The sequence below is a fragment of the Vipera berus genome (genome assembly GCF_964194415.1).
Source record: "Vipera berus genome assembly, chromosome: 1".
Taxonomy (NCBI): Eukaryota; Metazoa; Chordata; class Lepidosauria; order Squamata; family Viperidae; genus Vipera; species Vipera berus.
The window spans coordinates 151266252-151286374 of NC_138202.1; the positions used below are offsets into that span (position 1 = coordinate 151266252).

The window sequence follows — 20123 nt, forward strand, 5'->3', positions numbered from 1 at the left end:
TAAAATTTGGTGGAATATGCAAAAAATATTCAAGAAAAGGATAAAGTTTTCTCCACAATTGTTCTTATTGGGTATTATCACAGATACCACCGTTGTAGATATTAAATTGATGTTGAATTTAATTACGGCAGCGAGACTTTTAGTAGCGCAATATTGGAAGAAGGAAGAACTGCCGACTATAGAAGAATGGACTTTAAAAGTTTCTAACTTGGCAGAGATGGCAAAGATTTCAGCGTATTTGAAAGATCAATCGCAAGAGAGATATACTGTAGAGTGGAAGAGATGGATAGATTATATTCAGAATAAATATGGGACTAAAAAGTTTCACTTAGCATTTGAATAAGTAGCGGATTTATATGATGTATAATTAGCTTGTAGTTATTTTATTAAGAGTTAAAGTGCGATAGAATTTAATATCTTATTGTTTGCATATTTTAGATTATGTTTGTTTGTATTTTTATACCCTGTATTTAGCTCTGGGAAGTCGGGGAGGGGAGAGTTGGGGAGGTTTGGGGAGAGGGGAGGGGGAGGGGAGGGGTTTTGTATTCAAAAATGTATTGTAAAACTTTTCAAGAAAAAAAAATTATAGCAACCGCCTTCTGGATTCCGCTAACAACATACAAACCATAATTTAAAATATGACCGGATTCTCACACTGCTCAAAACGCCAACACGGTTTGGTCGATTTTGGCTTGGGGGGGGGAAAGGTTTGTAAGCAGGAGGCGTTACCCTAATCTCTCCTTCGCTTTCTCTTCCTCTGTTAAGCACGTCCCGACATTATGTGAAACTCCGCCAAGCTTTCTTCTTTCCCGCCCCTTTCTTTGGGCTGCACCGCCCCACTTTTCTCTTTCCCAATAAAAAAAAAAACAACGCAAAGCAGCGCCCTGCGCACTAAGGCTAGTAGTAACGCTACCTACTAGTAGTGAGATCGCGTGCTCTTTCAACGAACTCTTATGGCAAATCCGGAATTGTCCCCGCCGCCTTCCCCGGCTAAAGGGGAGCACCTTCCCGCAGGTAAGGAGGCTGGTTGTTAGAGAGAGAGAGTGGGGGGAGGCAGGTGTGGAACCCGTGACGCAGTTCTTCAAAGTTTCTTTCTTTTGGAGGAAAGGCGATTCTCCCCCGCCTGAAGGGAGAATGAGGTGCTTCCAATCTTCTTCACGACGGCTTAAGCTGGTTACTTTGGGATGGACTTGCCAGTTCTTTAAAGCCTAACGGGTCTTCTCTTGCACAATAACAATGGGAGGGGGGGGAGGGGGGAAAGAGAGAAATGTGAAAGTATACGCTAGATATGACGCTTTCACCTCCCACCTCCCCCCCAATCTTCTCCGCTGACGTCAGGAGAGGCTGCAAGGGTCTCTTGTTTTATTTTTTATTTATTTATTTTTTATTTTAATTCCATTCCATTGTTGTCACTGTGTGTTGGGGGAGGGAGCACGGGGGGGGGGGAAGGAGGCTCAGCTAATCTCAATGTACACATGTTGTACTTTGACAATAAAGGTTTATTATTATTATTATTATTATTATTATTATTATTATTATTATTATTATTATTAATTATTATTATTATTATTTTTATTATTATTATTTATATCCCGCCCCCTTCCGCCTTCCCGGGATGCCCTTCTCCCTCGTCTGGGTTCACTCTCTTCCGCACAACACGGGCCAAAGTGCAGGCCGGCATCTCCCTTGTTTTGCTGGGGTTTTTATTCAAGAGCGGCGGAGCGCCGGTGGGGGGAAGGGCGGCGCTTTGATCTTTTATGGCGACTGCGGTTTACGACCCGAGCCGTTCACTTTCCCTCAGCCAGCCGCATCATCCAGAGTACGGCTCCTCCCCTTTCCTTTCCAGGGCCGGCTGCGTTGTTGTATTCGGGCTTCTTATGCCTTGGCTCGGGGTGGCGCAGCTGTTGTTTCCATCCCAGATGTTTTGAAACACGAGCCTTTGCGTTTCCACAGTTCTTCCTCTTGGGAAAGGACCCAAGTTCTAGCTAGCTAGGACATATTTGGATCACGGTTAGGCCACAAACGTCTTTAAGTCGGGGGTCTTCAAACTTGGCCCTTTTATGACTTGTGGACTTCAACTCCCAGAATTCCTCAGCCAGCGTGCCTGGCTGAGGAATTCTGGGAGTTGAAGTCCACAAGTCATAAAAGGGCCAAGTTTGAAGACCTCTGCTTTAAGTCTTACAGATAGGGCCACGCAGGCACTTTCTGACCAGCTTCTTCGTGTGCACGTGGTTTAGCCTTGCACCTGGCTTTGATCTGGTTAGCGATTGAGATACATCACTAGTTGGATAAGTGTGGTAGTGGCTTAGTTTAATGGGTTACCTGTGATTCTCGAAACAACTTTGAATGGAGTAGGAAACTGAGTTAGCTAGCAATTGCCTAGTGTTTCCTCCAACTAAAATTCCACATCAATCGGGATTATGGATATGTATAGCATGCAGAACGTAGAAGTTTATCTGTTGACTGTGTTAATTATTAAATTTATTTGCCACCCATCTTGCTGCAAGAGAGACAATGTTGTGTGAAGGCAGGTGATTTGGGGTAATTCAGCAAATTCTAGGTCAGTGTGCTGTGCAACTATCAAATATAGTTGCTTGTCCAAAATCAGTTTAGTCTAGTGCAGACATGTCAAACTTGTGATGTCATGTGACATCACGCGACGTATCAGGATGGTTTTGCCATTGCCGGCAATGGGTTGAGTGCGGCTTCTGGATGATGCGTCCGGCCCATGGGCCGGCAGTTTGACATCCCTGGTCTAGTGGTTAAGGCATCAGGCTAGAAAGACACTGAGTTCTAGTTCTGCCTTAACCCTTATCCTGAAAGTCAACTGGGTCATTCCTTCTCTCTCAGCCCAACTTACCTCACAGGGTGGTGGTTGTGGAGAAAATAGGAGGAGGAAGGAGTGTTAAGTATGTTTGCCACCATGAGATATTTATAAAAATAATACACGGTAAGATTAAAAAATGTAAAAGAAATAGTTAAAAATTATAATTTGTCAATTCAATAGTACAAGTTAATGTTAAACTGTGGCCAGTCACTACACTACACTTCATCCTATTCTTTATTCTTCCTTACAGCAAGGAAGCTGTAAATACTGTCCTGAGACACGTAGCATAAGGCTGGAATAAAAATTCTTTCAATTTAACATTGTTTAAACGTGCTACTGATTGATCAAGAATTGCAAATATCATAACTTTATTCCCTAACAGAATAAAGGGAGAGGTAGGGGGGGAGGGAGAAGGGAGGGGGAGGGGGGTTTTAAAGGAAAATTGTATGTTAAAACTTTTCAATAAAAAAAAAAGAATTGCAAATATCATAACTTTATTCCCTAACAGAAAAAAGCAACAAAGACTCTCCAACTACTGCTAAGCTTGTAAGCCGCCCTGAGTCTTCGGAGAAGGGCGGGATATAAATGGAATTAAAATAAAAATAAAAATAAATAAACTTTATTGAATTGAATTTTTCCTCAATACTGCCTCCTAATACCTTCCATTCCCCTTTGCGGTTGGGAAACCCTTACATTCGACTTCCCAAATATAATTCTTAGCAGATCAATAAAGAAAGTAAATACTGTAATTATTTAATTCAAGTGCTATTGCTGCTTTTGAATTTCCATAGTTGGGAGGAATCTGTTGAGGTTCCTAAATCAGCAATCTATTTTTATAGTAAATTGATGAAATGGATACTGTTTACATGATTTTGGAGCCCTGACATTGAATAATGGAAGATTGCTTTTAAAATGTGGCATTAGTTCCTTTTTTTAAATAAAATTATACTTCCAAAAAAAGTACAGATAGCCCTTGACTTACAACAGTTCATTTAGTGACCATTCAAAGTTACAACAGCACTGAAAAAAGTGATTTATGACCATTTTTCACAGTTACAACCTTTGCAGCATCCTCATGATCATTTGATCAAAATTCAGATGCTTGGCAACTGGTTCATATTTATGACCATTGATGTGTCCCAAGGTCATGTGATCACCTTTTGCGACCTGACCAGCAAAGTCAATGGGGAAGCCAGATTCACTTAACAATGGGGTTATTAACTTATCAACTGCAGTCATTCAAACAACTAAGGCAAGAAAAGTCATAAAATGGAACAAAACTCACTTAACAAATGTCAGAGTTAACAACAGAAATTTTGGGCTCAATTGTGGTTGTAAGTCAAGGACTACCTGTATTTCAGATATAATTGGATACTCCTCAAAATAATACTATAAACCTTGGTGGCAATGTCTTGCTGTTGAAAATATAAACTAGGAGTTAAAATATTCATTCATATGGTCTAGTATTCTACCAAATTTTTATTTGAAATCCAAAAAAAAAAAGACTTAGTAACATGACTTAGAACAAATCAGTGCAGGGTAAGAACATAGCGGTTTGGTATGGGTATATCTCCAGTATTTGGACTTTATTAAAATATCAAGAACTGGATTTTTTCAAATGGATGATGGCCAAAATAAATATATACAATACTAGGAAAAGAAGTCTAAATCTGTTTTGCAACAGCAGATTATTAATATGTGTTTTTAGTAATATACTTTAGTTGTTTGAGATAAGGAAGAACACTTCACAGAAAGTAATTTAGTCAAATTAGGATGCTGAGCTTGTCGATCAGAAGGTTGGCAGTTTGGCGGGTCAAATCCCGAGTGCTGCATAACAGAGTGAGCGCCTGTTACTCGTCCCAGCTTCTGCCAACCTAGCAGTTCGAAAGCACGTAAAAATGCAAGTAGAAAAATAGCGACCACTACGGTGGGAACAGCGTTCATTGCGCCTTTGGCGTCTAGTCATGCCGGCCACATGACCACGGAGACGTCCTCGGACAAGCGCTGGCTCTTCGGCTTTGAAACGGAGATGAGCACCGGCCCCTAGAGTCGGAAACGACTAGCATGCATGTGCGGGGGAAGCTTTACCTTTACCTTTGGACATTTTTAATGTTAATTGTAAAATCAAGTCTCCTTTAAGTTGAGACTAAATCTCAATTTTTCAGATACATCTGTGTAATTTTCTTGGTCATATTCCAGATTTTTTAGAAAATATTTTCCAGATTAGTTTATAACCTTGGGCTTGTTTGGTAGTTTCTGATCCAAGTAAGGCCTATCCTTACTTAGTTTATGGATTTAAAAAGATCAGAAAAGTGGTGTCACATGCTGAAATCCTGTTAATAGACACCTGTTAGGACGCTGAGCTTGTCGATCAGAAGGTCGGCAGTTTGGCGGGTCGAATCCCGAGTGCCGCGTAACAGAGTGAGCGCCTGTTACTCGTCCCAGCTTCTGCCAACCTAGCAGTTCGAAAGCACGTAAAAATGCAAGTAGAAAAATAGGGACCACTACGGTGGGAAGGTAACAGCATTCTGTGCGCCTTTGGCATCTAGTCATGCCGGCCACATGACCACGGAGACGTCCTCGGACAAGCACTGGCTCTTCAGCTTTGAAACGGAGATGAGCACCGGCCCCTAGAGTCGGAAACAACTAGCACGCATGTGCGGGGGAACCTTTACCTTTACCTTAAGTAGTAAAAATAGAAATGTATGAAGACAATGTGATATTGTGATCTGGACATTGTCCAAAAGACAAAGAGATACTTAGTTATTTCTTGTGGAAACATGTAGCAATTAAATATTTAAGTCAATTTACAACATCAAGTAACTGCAACAATAAATTGCATTTAAAATAATATTTGTTTGCTGAAGCCTTATTTTCTTTTTCTGCCCAGAAGGTAGTGCCTGAAAACAAAAATCCAGATGTCACACCAATAATTCAGAAGAAATAAAACATTTAAAAATGCTGCTTTAAGAACCTTGACAAAAACAAATTACATGGTACCAAAAAATACCGAGGCACCTCGTGTACAAACCCATACATTCTCCTCTCTCTCCTTTCTTGTGAAACCTGACATACCATTTTTTTAAAACTTTGTCTCTTTTTTCCTTAGACAAAATCTAAGTAATATATCTCTTTCCTGGGCAGGGGCTTTTTCTCCAATACACCACCAGCATAGTGTGTGGTGTCATGTGTTCTCCTGTACGCAACCAGCTACAGGTCCGGTTTGAGTTAAAGTTTCATTAGAATGGAATCCTGTTTGTTGCACACTATTAATATTTTCCAGGTTAATTTTTATCAACTGTAAACTATAATGAGTACCCATGCAGCTTAAAAGAGAAGATACAATCATTGTGCAAGTATTTAAATACGTATCTGATTTTCATGTTTGCCAAAATTATCTTACTATGGTGATATTATACATTCTGTATTTTTTTTTATGCTTCGGGAGTAATTTTTACTATACACTCTGTACTTTTTTCTTTCCTACTATTAGTTTCTTTGCAGTCCATTTCAATGGAAGGCAAGATTCTCTCTTGAGAGTTTTATTGAAGAGAGTTAAGACGAAGTTTAAAAAGTTTAGCACTGGTGTTCAGGTTTAGAACACCATAAATCCCTCAGTTAAGGCAGAAACTTTTTCAATGTGTCCTCTCAATTGATAAGAGAGAAAATTCAGAGTGGCTGGGATGTGACTCTAAAATTCTGAACATAATGAGTTCAAGTTCTGAAAGCGAGCTGGGTGTCCTTGTCTCTCAGCCCAACTCACCTCACAGGTTTATTGTTCTCAGTGCTTTTTTTGTAAAAGAAAAAGGTGCCGGAACTCACACGTGTCATACAACCCGCCTTGCCTACCATACAAGGTTCCATCCAAAAAAGGTGCCGGAACTCCGTTCTGAGCGTTCTATGAGAAAAAAAGCAATATTGGACATCCACATGTCCAAGTAGGTCAGCTAGGGTGGGCATACGTCTAGTCCTTTCCCCAAATATTGTCATCTAATGAATCTTTTTGGCTCTGAATCAGCAGTACCTAAACAGCTGGTAGGGGAGGGGATGGTTTCATATTCGTGCCTGTTACTTGTGCAAATGGAGGTTTGCACACTCGCCTGCCACTTGCATGGACCGGTTCCCAACGTGCCATGGACCAGTATCAGTCTCTGGACCAGGGTTTGGGGACCCATGTCTAATGGGAAGTAGGAAGTGGTGGCAGCCCCTGCTTTATGGCAAGTGTTCCCAACCCCCAGCCTGTGGACCAGCACTGGTCCGCAGCATGCAAGAAACTGGGCCGAGCAAACAAGCGAAGCCCCATCCATGGGATGCAGGCAGCATGTGAAACCACGCCCCTTCCGGTCTGCAGAAAAACCTCTCTCCATGGAACTGGTCCCTGGTGCCCAAAAGGTTGGGGGGCACTGCCTTATGGAATAGTTTGCCTCCTGAAGTTCAGCCCCACCTTCCTACCTTTCCATAAAACTTTAAAGATCTGGCTTTTCCCTCAGGTGCTGGGATATGATTGGATAATGGGACATTATAAGGTTGTTTATTTCTCTTTCAATGTTTTGGAAAATTATATCAAGATTTTCATGTGCAAGTGTAATTTTTTTAAGTAAATATTGTTAGGTATGGTGATAACTGCAACACTTCGTACAGGGTTCATATTAAACTGCCTGAAGACAATTACTGTAAATATATGGGACAGCTCTGCTGGTACCTTTATGAATGCCACAACTGCATAATGCTTTTCAATCTATTGACACGCCATTAGGAGAAAGAGATAGCCTTATGAATTATAGCTACTTATGATGTTACTTATGGTTATGGTGTAGACTAGCAGGATTCCTTCCCTTCCCTTCCCTTCCCTTCCCTTCCCTTCCCTTCCCTTCCCTTGCCTGCCTTCTATTTAGCCCACCTTTATTATTTTTATAAATAACTCAAGGCAGCGAACACACCTAATAAACCTTCCTTCTATTTTCTCAACAACAACAATAACAATTCTATGTGATGACTTGGGCTGAGAGAGAGTGAGAGGCCCAAATTCACCTAGCTGGCTTTTCGGTGTAAGGCAGGGCTAGAACTCAGAATCTCTTGGTTTTTAGCCTGAGGCCTTAACCACAGATCGAACTGGCTCTGTGTAGCTAGGAGAGCCTCATAAAAGAACAAATTTCACAACTGTAATAAACATAATGTTTCTGGTTAAATATCACTACCAGCATTCATTTGGCTTCAATGCATATAACTGCACGAATGTCTTTTTTGCTAAATAAGAGGGGACAATAATATCTCTGTGTCTAAGTGTAGCCTAAGAATTAAGACATTCAAGGGCACTAGCTTGTAGACAGAAAACATGTGGCTTCCGATGCTTTCAAGTCCATAAGAAATATTCTGCTTGAAGATCAAAACAACTGTGCCAGAAAACAATATGGAGGGAAACAGATCTGTAGATTGATCCAACAGCTGAATTTATCCAAGTTGCAAAGACATAATATGGTTTCTATGATTTTATTTTGTGAACTCAGCCAGTAAATCATGGTTTGCCCCACAAACCAGAGATAGCCTTATGAGCATAGATGCTCATCTAGTTGACATCCTCCTACAATAAATAAATCTAATTCTTTTGGTGGGATTAGGGTTGGATAAGAAATAAGTATAAACAATCATTTTTAATAATAAATGTTTATATTTCACAAGAATTTTCCAGCTTTGGGGCTAACACAAGTATAGCAGGGTATGAGCCTTGACAATGCTCAAGCTTTTCCTGATTAGACTGTAAAAAAATCTGTGACCACAACTGCCCCTCCCTCCCCCCCCCCCCCCCGTTGCTCCCAATTCTTGGGCTGTGATCCATAGTTTGAGCGTCTCTGGCTTAGCATAATGTGTTAATTGAGTCTGTGACAACATTTATGTAACACAATCAAGCCACAGAGCAGTTGACTTGTTTGTGTACAAATATATCTCTACAGCCAATTCCTGCCTACTTGTTTGTGGCTTATCATGTTGTGTGAAATGAACCTTGATTAAAATAAAGCTTAGCATATGAAGTATGAATTTGATCTTATTTCTTTTTAGCATTTTTGAATGAAGATTTGGTAATATTTGCATAATATTTGAAAAATACACTATCCCTGCTTTTTTCAACAGTCAAAGCTGGAGGCATGAGAGTTTCTAAGAAGCTAGAAAATGCACCAGCTGAAAGAAGTTCTAAATTGCCTGGAAAAGAGAAGACTAGGTATATGACCTGCTCATGTTTTTATTTTGTTTTATTTTATTTCTGTTGAACAGTAAATGAATTAGGGCATAACGGAAGGTTTTGCATGGTAAATAGCACTTCAACAGCAAAATGAAGATTGTATGAAACAATTCAGAGAGAAAAACAAGTACAGCGAGGTCCTCTCTGAGCGTGGTTATTTGCTTGCAAATGTTTCATTATTCAACTAGGTAACATCAGTGCAAGTGAGTGTGGTGTTTGCTCTGTGTTTAAATTCAGTGGCTTACCTCAGGGGTTCCCAACCTATGGGCTGTGGCCTGGGATTGGGCTGCAGGCTCTTGGCCAGCGGGCTGTGAAAATGGCTGGCCGGTGCGCATGAGTACTCATTCCCCCCCACTTGTGCTAGCACCCATGGCCCCATTTGCACATGTGCACATGTGCAAACGGGGCCATTATTTATTTTTTATTTATTTATTTATTTTAATTCCATTTATATCCCGCCCTTCTCCGAAGACTCAGGGCGGCTTACAAGCTTAGCAGTAGCCTTCATTCTATGTATATGCCTGCTTATTAGGGCTTTCACACACACCCCCCCTAAGCGGCATTATTACAAAGTCAGCTTAATTGCCCCCAACAATCTGGGTCCTCATTTTACCTACCTCGGAAGGATGGAAGGCTGAGTCAACCTTGAGCCTGGTGGGATGCGAACCTGCACTAATTGCAGGCAGCTGGTGTTACTTAAGGAGGCATTAGCCCACTGCTCCACCAAGGCTCTGTTAGCGCTGGGTGGGTTGCGCAGCCTGTTTGCGCATGCGCAAATGGAGCCGCTAACCACCACATGGGGTATGCAGCCGTTCACGCATGCGCATGATGCCAGCACATGCTGCATGCGTGAATGGGGCCGCTAGTGCTGTGCCAGAGCATGTGGCCCCATTTGCATCAGTAGCAATTAGCAAGCTGCTCTCCTTCCCTCTGGGCTGCGATCCCAGAATGGTTGGAGACCTCTGGCTTACCTTACTAATTTTGATGGGGGCATGATTTTCTCTTTAGTAGTTCCTTGATTAGGGTATTGTTTTGCACTCGTTCTTACATAGCTCCTCTGGTGGGAAGTTATTACTTTGGTAATGGAGCACTTGGCTATTACCAAAGTACCCAACCATAAGTACTCACTCCTCCTACATAAGAGGAGTTGTGTAAGGATATTGTTCAGACAAGTACAAATGCATTGTAGCAATCCAGAATACCAAAGACACCAAAGACTCACAATTCAACCCTAGCCACATACATTCTCTTCTATTGGAACATGAGACATATTCAAGCCTAGGAATTGTGTGCGGATAGCTGTTTTAACTGTTCAAAATTAAGGACCTTCTAAACTTCCATTTTTAAAATGACTTTGTAGCTGCTCGGCCTTTATATGCAGGGATAAATGTTTAAACTGCTACATTACCAAAGATTGTTTCTGGCATTTACTTAATTCTCACTTCCTCGGGAATATGCACTGAAAACTTTTCATTGCTACCTATCTCGTTCTTTCAGTTGTAAAGTGTTTGTAATAGTTTCAGGACATTACAACGTTTTGAGCTATATCTTAAACATTAGAATGATGCCCTTTATCACTACTGCCTAAAATTCCACAGCCATTAAAAAATACACTTGTTCTTTAGTGTGTGTTTTATTATTGGGGGCGTAAAATTCATAAAGCATTCTATTATTTGAAAAACAGTATATACATTAAACCTTAAAATAATGTTTAAATAAGCTGAGGAGATGTGTTTTATGTAACAGTGCTGAAGGTTTTTATTATTATTTTCTCTGGAACTAACAGCATTTTTTAAATAAATTTCTCACACAAAAATAACTATTTTAGTTTTTTCTTTAATCTTATAATCCTATTCCCAGACTTAGGCTAAACTATTATCACTGATTTCCCTTTCCACTAATGAGCAAGAGAGATAAAATTTGCTCTCTTTAATTATTGCCTTTTATAGTAGAAAACATTGTAAAATGTGTTTGAAATGTGTCACTGTGCTTTCTTATTCTAATTTCACAGCTGCTTACTAGTCATAATTAAGGGGTGATTATGTTTGTTATCCAAATAATCTGTAAAACCTCAGCCATTTTTGTGTTTACATCCCTAAGACAAGGACTGAATCAACAATGCTGGAGTTGTGTTTAACCTTTTTAATCACTAGTTAAATAAGAGCCAGTTACTATATCAAAGAAGGGAAGTCTAGAGAAGAGCAGAAATGTATAATTGGTTGTGGCTTACCTGTGAGCATAAAATATAGGTGCTGCAAAACTTTTACCAAATTCCCCACCCTCAGCCATGATAATTTTCACTGGAGAACCTTTTCCTGAGACTATTCAGTGACTCAGGCATTTTTTAAAAATCAAAATACTATGTTTTCCCTGCAAGGTCAGTTTTTATCAACAGCCTTATTGTATTAATCATTGACCACAACAGATAGTTTTCTACAGATTATTTTCATTGCAAATGTTGTAATTAAATTATATATGTTTCACCCAATATAAAAAGTTCCACATTTATCCTATATGGTTTTCTTACAGTGACTGGTTTACACATCAAATTAAAGTATTACGATAGTAGGACTATGGCACCGAGAGGCTCAAGTGTTATTTAAGAAGAATAAAAATGGAATGTACAAGAGGCCAGATGCTTAGTGTCATCTGATTTAATCATAAATTTGGGAAGGGGGACTTAATTGGTAATATCAAAAGCTTTTCTATTTCTGCTTTGCAGCTCTGCTCCAGTTACAAAAGTACAGAACATGAGTATCTTACTGGCAGATACCTTTCAGAAAGTAAGTATAGAGCAAAAAGCAATACTTCATTCAAAGTTTTTCATTTGAATTGATAAGGACAATATCCAGAAGTAGGCATATATATTAATGTAGAGTAACATGAGTGAAAATTAGTATTATGATATTTTAATTCCTAATAAATGGATCTGTTCTAAAGTAGTTTGCTGGCCTTGTTGCTTTATTAGTTTCTTTTCTCAGTTGAAGATCCTCTAGTATATTTTATATATTTTTAAGTGTGGTAGAGAAGAGGGCAAAAAAGTTGGACAAACTGCCATGAGATGTGAAAAATACAGTCAGACATCTTTTTTATGAATTATATTACAATGGATGGAAGCTTATCAAGGAGAGAACCAATCTAGAAATAAGGAGAAATTTCATGACAGAACAATTAATCAGTGGAACAGGTTGCCTTCAGAAGTTGTGGGTGCTCCATCACTGGAGATTTTTAAGAAGACATTGGACAACCATTTATCCAGAATGGCATAGGTCTCCTGCTTAAGGGGGTTGGACTAGAAGATCTCCAAGTTCCCTTCCAACTCTGTTATTCTGTTATTAGTGACCAATTCAAAATATGAATTGATGATAGGAACAGAATCATCTTGGGAGAGGCCAGTGTACTTCGTTTTTTTTAGTAAATAACAGATTTAATGTATGGTAAATGTTTATAAGCAGTCAGGATATTGGATCTTACTGGGTGATTCTGTTATCAACTCTTACTATTGTGAATGGTTATTGTACTTACTTTGTATACAGATACACTGTGCATAGAAGCTGTCCTATTTGTATTGCAAACTATGAGGTATATTCTGGGGAACCTGAAGACATTCTAATGCAGAGATATGGAATGTACAGAACTATGATCAATATAAAAAACGCAGTAATTTTCAAATGGGGTTCTAGTGGACTGGGAAAGATTAGTCTGATGGGAGAATGGAAATCTATTGAAGATTGGTGGCTAGGTGGTCATTGAAAGGTAAGGAATGGGTGAGCTGATAGAAGGCATGGAGACAAATACACTTTGTTTCTATTATTGAATTGCATTTCAATTATTTTTTGTTAGCAGAAAGTTATTTTTGCTTATTTTAAGAACAAAAATGTACATCACGTTTGTGTCTTTTAAACATTGATCTATATACTGACATGTTTGTTAAAGGAGACAGGTTTGAATGAGATGTATGACAGTTTGAAAACAATACCGTGTTTCCCTGAAAGTAAGGCCTACCATGAAAATAAGCCCTAGCTTGAGTTTTGGGGGTGGGCCTAATATAAGCCCTACCCCAAAAATAAGCCCTAGTTTTGGGAGGAGGCACACACCTAAAAATCAAGCTATGGCAGGGGTGGGGGTGTGGGTGTGGAGCTGCCCCACATGCCCTGCACCCACTTACCTTGCAGCCAGGCCTCTCCTCACTGGCCCGCTTCTTCTGCGGCGTCTTCTGCAGGCAAGCCTGCATTTCTCAGTCACAGGCCTTTCTGGAAGGCCTCTGCAGCCAAGAACCGAGCTATGGAATCCATAGCTCGGTTCTTGGTTGCAGAGGCTTTCCGGAAAAGCCTGTGACTAAGAAATGCAGGCTGGAATGCAGCTGCAGAATGAAGCTGCTTCTTCAGCCGCTGAAGAAGTGGACCGGCTGGGTGGGGCTGTCGGTTCTGGAGGTGAGTATAAAAGGCATCCCCCGAAAATAAAACCTGTTGCCTCTTTTGGAGGCAAAAAAAAAGACATGGTCTTATTTTCGGGGAAACACGGTACTTGAAAAGCACTGGCTGCTGTCTTATTCCTCCCTTAGTCATCTGTTCTCAAGGCCAAGTGTTCCAGTTCCTTCACTCCATTCTCATTTTCCAAGCTCCAGTCATCCTTGTTTCCTTTCGCTGCACATGTGCCAGTTTCTCTGAACCCTCCTTAAAAAGTAGTATCCATAATTGGACCTAGCATTTGAGGAAGGTCTGACCAGTGCAGAATAAAGTAGAGATATGTTTGTAAAAACTCTAGTAGAAAAACACTGTTCTCCATAACTAGTGGTCCGAAGTGTAGTTGTCTCTTTTCTATTAATTATATGCCTTTTTGTTTTTATCCTGTATTTTTTTACCATGTTGTGTGCCATACAGAATCTACAAATGTGGGCAGATTATAAGGAGGTAAGAGAGAGGAAGGCAGAAGGATGTCTCAGTTGAGGAATATGAAGGCAGGATTATATCACTTGTTTCTTTGTCATCCACTCCCAAATTGCTGTTAATGTAGTAAGGGGATAGACAAAAACTAAAACAACAACAACTCTAGATTGCTAATTTTTTCTGGCCTTCAAATTGACCTTTAATTTAGGATGGTGAAGGGAAGCAGGGATCATATTGAAGAATCTGAAAAGAGGAACATTAAGGCAAGGATAGGATAGTAGGCCTGCTTTCTTGTTATTTTGCTACCTACCTCCCTCCCTTCCTTCTGTAATATAGTAAAGGTGAAGGAGTCTCTGCGGATTTTACTCTGCTAGTCCTTGCCTACTAGATGGCATCTCCATTTCAAGGCCATTGAGCCAGTGCTGTCCAAAGACATTTCTGCAGTCATGTAGCCTGTATAATGTCACGGAGTGCTGTTACCTTCCCACCAAAGTGATACCTATTTATCTTTTGCGTTCTTTCAAACTGCTAGGTTGGGAGGAGCTGGGGCGAGGACGGGAGTTCACCCTGTCATATGGCACACGGGTCTCAAACTTGGGCTGCTGGCTTTGCAGCCAATGAGCCCAGAGTCTTAACTGCTGAGCCATCCATGCCACCCCCTACTTTGTATAATATAAACTAACTAAATATTTCCAGGAGGATTATTTTGTTTGTTCGTCCTAATATGGTATTCTTTTTTATTCAGTATTAAAAGTTCTGGGGTATTTAAAAGTTTGCTGCTTCATTCTTCTCCTTTTTCTCATAGGCCCGTTTTCTTTAGGATCTCATCTTTAAATCTAGCTACCTATTAAGTGATCAGGAGCACTCTGAATATTTTGAAACTGAGCCATCAGTTTGATATGTAACTAATAAGGGAGGTCTTTTGTTAGGTTGGATTTGAACATGGATGATTTGTAAGCAACAATTAAAATTATTTCTTCTTTTTTTAACTCCTGCAGCTGAGACATAAATTTCCAGGCACCGCAGCACAAGGAGCATATGAGAAGCCACGACCTACTCTGGAAAAAATTATATTGCCCAAACGAATGTGCATTATTCAGCAGCCTCGTAAATGTTAAACATGTAGAATAAAATATTCATGTATTTGACAGACCTGCACTTAACAAAAACACCAGTTAGCTAGGCAAGCAGTGAATACACCAAATTGCTCAGGCATTTTGTTTTTCTCACAATAAAAATTGTATATATTCCATTGTTGTTGTTTTTTCTTGAAATGATTTTTGTTTTAGTATGGCTTCTTAGTGACCACAAACCCTTATTTTACCATTTTTCACCATGTTATTATAGCAATTACAGCTTGGAATAGAGAAGTACTTTTCTGAAACTATATCTGCTAGAGTGGCAGAAATGTTCTAGCCTCATTATGTGTCGTTTTTTAAAAAAGCAAACAAAACCATTAAGAATGTGGATATATAGAGAAAAACAGAGGACAGTAGAACTTTCATAACTTCTGTATTTAAACTTAGATACCAATTGTTATTAATAAACTAATTGTTTCCTGATAATAGTCCAGGTTCACTAAGGATAAGGATAAATAGGGACACTTTGTTTCTCAGGATACTGTTAGGTTGGTTTGGAGAGAGAAAAAGAAAATTATTAGTTGCTGTAATGATGAATCTATTACCAGCACATGAAAAATTATTCTTTTGCACACAAATAATCTTGACTTACTCCTTAGAATCTAGGTTTAGTTTATATGTAATAGTTTAGGCTATGTCAAAGAGCATGCATCTTTAATGGCCATGATTTCTATTCCAAATAGTCCAGGTTCATAAAAGTTATATTCTGGTGCAACCAGCCACAGTGTCTTAGAATAACAGCAAAAAAAGACAATAAAATTTCTAGAAAAGTAGATGACACACGAAACAAAAATTTTTAAGTTCTCCTGTTTGGATGCCTCTTAATGTTAGTGCTTAGGACTGATTAACAATGATTTAATATAATGTATCTTTTAGAAACCTTCAAGTAAAATCAACTCTATCCCATTTATATCTTCCTTTTTTTCCTCCAGGAACTCAAGGCTATGTATGTGATTCTTCACTCTCCAATACTATTGACCCACAATCCTGTGAGGCTGAGGGTTTCATGCCTGAGTGAGAATTTAAATGTAATCCAACAAGCATAAGCAATAATTATTAACTGAGTAGGAAGTCAGCTTACATGTAAGTGAACCTGGATAAAAACTGCCTTTGCCTGCTAATGGAAGAGCAGCTAACCTACTTTCCCTTTGTACAGAATCCTACCCCCTTATGACACAAGGCCTATTGGATACATGTTTGAAAAAAATGAAAACAGACAAACAAGATTGAAATAGATTAACAGAGAAATAAACACTGAAAGAGGTGGGAAAACCTGCACAATTTGGGACTGGGCTACTACAGCTACTTTTAAGGAAAAATGTAAAACTCTACATTTATGCCCAGAAAGACATTTGTGCAGTCGGTGTTGACGGGAGGGCAGAGGTCCGCCCCGAGGCCTCTTTGTGGAGTTCCTCAGGGGTCGGTTCTCTCGCCCCTCCTGTTCAACATCTATATGAAGCCGCTGGGCGAGATCATTCGTGGTTTTGGGGTGGGGTATCATCAGTACGCTGATGATACCCAACTTTTTTTCTCCACCCCAAACCAGCCCAGCGATGCCCTCGCCGTGATGTCCCGTTGCCTAGAAGCGGTCCGGGTCTGGATGGGGAGAAACAGGCTTCGTCTCAATCCTGCCAAGACTGAGTGGCTGTGCATACCGGCATCTCGGGTTAACCAGACTATTCCATCTCTAACGATGGGGGGTGAGGTGTTACCCCCCGTTGATAGGGCTCGCAACTTGGGCGTCCTCCTGGATTCGCAGCTCACTTTTGAAGACCATATAGGAGCCGTGACCAGGGGGGCTTTTGCCCAGGTTCGCCTGGTGCGCCAGTTGCGACCCTACCTGGACCGAGATGCCCTACGCACAGTCACTCATGCACTCGTGACCTCCCGTTTAGACTACTGCAACGCTCTCTACATGGGGCTGCCCTTGAGGACCACCCGGAGGCTTCAGCTGGTGCAGAATGCAGCCGCGCGAGTCGTGATGGGGGTCTCCCGATACTCCCATGTAACACCTCTACTCCGCGAGCTGCATTGGCTTCCAGTTGCCCTCCGGGTGAGATTCAAGGTGCTGGTGATGACCTATAAAGCCCTAAATGGCTTGGGTCCGGGATATCTGAGGGAACACCTGCTGCCAGCATCAAGTTCCCTTCGTCCAGTGCGCTCCCACAGGGAGGGTCTCCTCAGGGTGCTGCCGGTTAAAGACTGCCGGCGGGTAACACCCAGGGGTAGGGCCTTCTCAGTGGGCGCGCCTGCCCTGTGGAACCAGCTGCCTGCGAAGCTTAGGACTGCCCCCAACCTCCGTTCATTCCGCCGGGACCTGAAGACCTGGCTCTTCGAGCTCTGGCCCAGGCTGAGAATTTTTTAATTTTAATTTTAACTGGGTTTTAATTTTCTCAGGGTTCTATTTAATCTTTTTAAATTTGTTTTAACGTTTGTATTGACTTTCTTTTAAATGCCCTGTAAACCGCCCTGAGTCCTTCGGGAAAGGGCGGTATATAAATCTAAATAAATAAATAAATAAATAATAAAAGGAGAATATTTGTAGCTCAGGGTTGACATGAGGGGTCCTTGGTGCTCTATGAGCTTGCTTGGTTTTTTGTTTTGTTTTTTTGTTTTTTGTTTTTTGTTTTTTTTTGTTTTGCAGACCAGCACTAGAACTGATGATGTTACCTAGTTTGGGGAATGAAACATCTGCAAGAAAACAAACAAGCTCAGAGAGCACCAAAGACATTTGTGCAGATGTAGGCTGCACAAGACATTGAGAGTATCTTTGAATAAAACAATTATAATATGACTCAACACTCTACTGTTGTCTTAATTCTCCCAAATAGTACTAATCCAAATAAAGATGTGCAGTTGTCAGTCTTGTAAAAATGGGTCAACAGGTTTTAATAGCATCCTCATAAATCTTCAAAACTGCATTTGTTGATTTTTTTAAATAAAATGTGATATCTTCCAAAATTGGCTTCTTTTGTCATTAAAAATTGGTATCAGCCATTGTGATGCCTTTTTCTCCCCTAAAACAAAATATCAGAAATTAAATGGAACAAATCTTAATGTCTTCAGACTAGGAAAGCTGTGCTTAAGTGCCTAAAATGTTATACGTATAATTTTTAATAACTCACAGACTTTTTTTTCCTTAAGAATTTGAAACAGGTTATTTTAGCCTTGAAAAGAACATAGAGAAATAAAAAGGGACTCTTTTTTAAGGTATTTGCATTTTCAGGAGAACAAACGTGTAGAGAGATAAAAGGGAATAAGGAGAAAGTTATTTTCTTTCTTTTTTGTCTTACAACTTCTTGCTCTTTTGCATGATGAGCATGAATTCAGAGTAGTCAGGCAGAAATGTAGAATCTAGAATCTAGGCTAGAATGGATTCCGCAGAAGTTCATTTTGACAAATGAAAACATGTTATTAGCTTAGGAATGAATGCAGTGGTTTTCAGTAACTCTACAAATAGCACTTTTTGCATGATCTCATCTGTTGAAAAACTCCCAGCCTTCTGCTAGGACACCTCAGCACACTGCAGAAAATGAGGTCACATTTTTTAAAATGCAATTGGAATTCATGCTAGGAAATTCTTTGCATCATATGAAATGAGTGATATGCAACATCAAGAAGTGGGATTTCCGTTGTCTTGTTCTTGACCTAAAAAAAAAGTCATTGACAAAGCATATTGAGTTTAACAGTGCGGCCACTTAAAGTCTCGTCTAAATCAAAATTCTGTCCATCGGTATGCTTTCATGGGTATCCAGCACCTTGTCCAAACCAAACTGGAGTCTTTATTTTTAAGCTTTCGAAAATGTTTGATGGAAAATCTCTTGTTTAAATTAAACTTTTGCCCTAACAGCATGCTTTCATTTGTACTTTGCACCTTTTCAGATACTATAATCCTGTACAACTCCATGATCACAATATAGTTAGTTATTATTTAACGATTAAATAAAAAGACTGTTTCTCCAACAATGGGTGTGTTTGCATAGATTTTATGATTGTTGCATTTGTAATCTGGCTTTTCCCTGTATTGCCAAATGACAACTGCCAGCTGTCCCACCCACAACAACCATTGCCATAGTGCAGACATGTCAAACACAAGGCCCGGGGGCCAGATCCGGCCTGCGAAGTGGTTTCATGCGGCCCGTGAAGCCATCCTGGAAACAGTGAGGGAACGGCCCCCACTGCCTTGGCCCTGGCCCAGAGACCCTCCTCCTGCCAGAGACCCTCAGATCTGTCCCACTCCTGCCCAGGCCCCCATAGGCACCCTTGATGCGAACGATGTAGAGCTGGCCATGCCCACTCAGTAGGTCATACGCACACTAGCCATGCCCACCCAGTAGGCCACGCCCACCCTGGCCATACTTACCCGGCCCCCTGAGGGCAACCGCAATGCTGATGCGGCCCTCAGTGAAATTGAGTTTGACACCCCTGCCATAGTGAATTAAGCTTCTGGAAATCATAGTTTGGCTTATTTGGAAGACAGAGAATCTCCGTTTCTTGGAATGGCTATTTCATCATCCCAATTCTCTTCTGTTTACTTTGGTACACAGTATTGAGTTAATGTGCTGTGGAACAATTTTCAAAAGTTAAGGAAAGCAGGTTGTTGCAGGAGTAGACAACTTGTAGGTCTCCAGATTGCTGAAACACAGCCTCCAGCTCTACCTCTCATTAGTTATCAGGCTTTTAATGGCTGGCATCATACTTCAATAACATATTTAGGTCAGCAGATGTCTCATTTCTACTTTCAGTCTTATGAATTAGATGATATTTCACATCTACATCCTGAAATATTCCTGCATTTAGATATTTAGTCACATTCTTTGTATTATCCAATCAAAAACCTTTCATAACCACCTCACAGAATTAAGATCTTCAGCATATAAATGTATAATGGATGACAAACGATTTCAGCAACTTTTGGAATTTATTTCAACATTGAAAATGAATCAAAATTATTTTAAATAACTCTTTTTTCCCCTTGAGTATATTTCAAGGGTGCTCTTGTTTTTACATAAGAGTTTTTGAATATTTTA

General features: G+C 40.2%; 1 protein-coding gene across 1 annotated transcript; it reads left to right on the forward strand.

Moving 5' to 3' along the window:
• Positions 1 to 833: 833 nt before the first annotated feature.
• Positions 834 to 15204, forward strand: DAPL1 (death associated protein like 1). The gene is made up of 4 exons (XM_081330055.1): positions 834 to 1014; positions 8957 to 9044; positions 11788 to 11848; positions 14953 to 15204. The coding sequence occupies exons 1-4, from the start codon at positions 954 to 956 to the stop codon at positions 15070 to 15072; spliced, it is 330 nt and encodes a 109-aa protein (XP_081186181.1). The 5' UTR covers positions 834 to 953; the 3' UTR covers positions 15073 to 15204.
• Positions 15205 to 20123: the final 4919 nt, after the last annotated feature.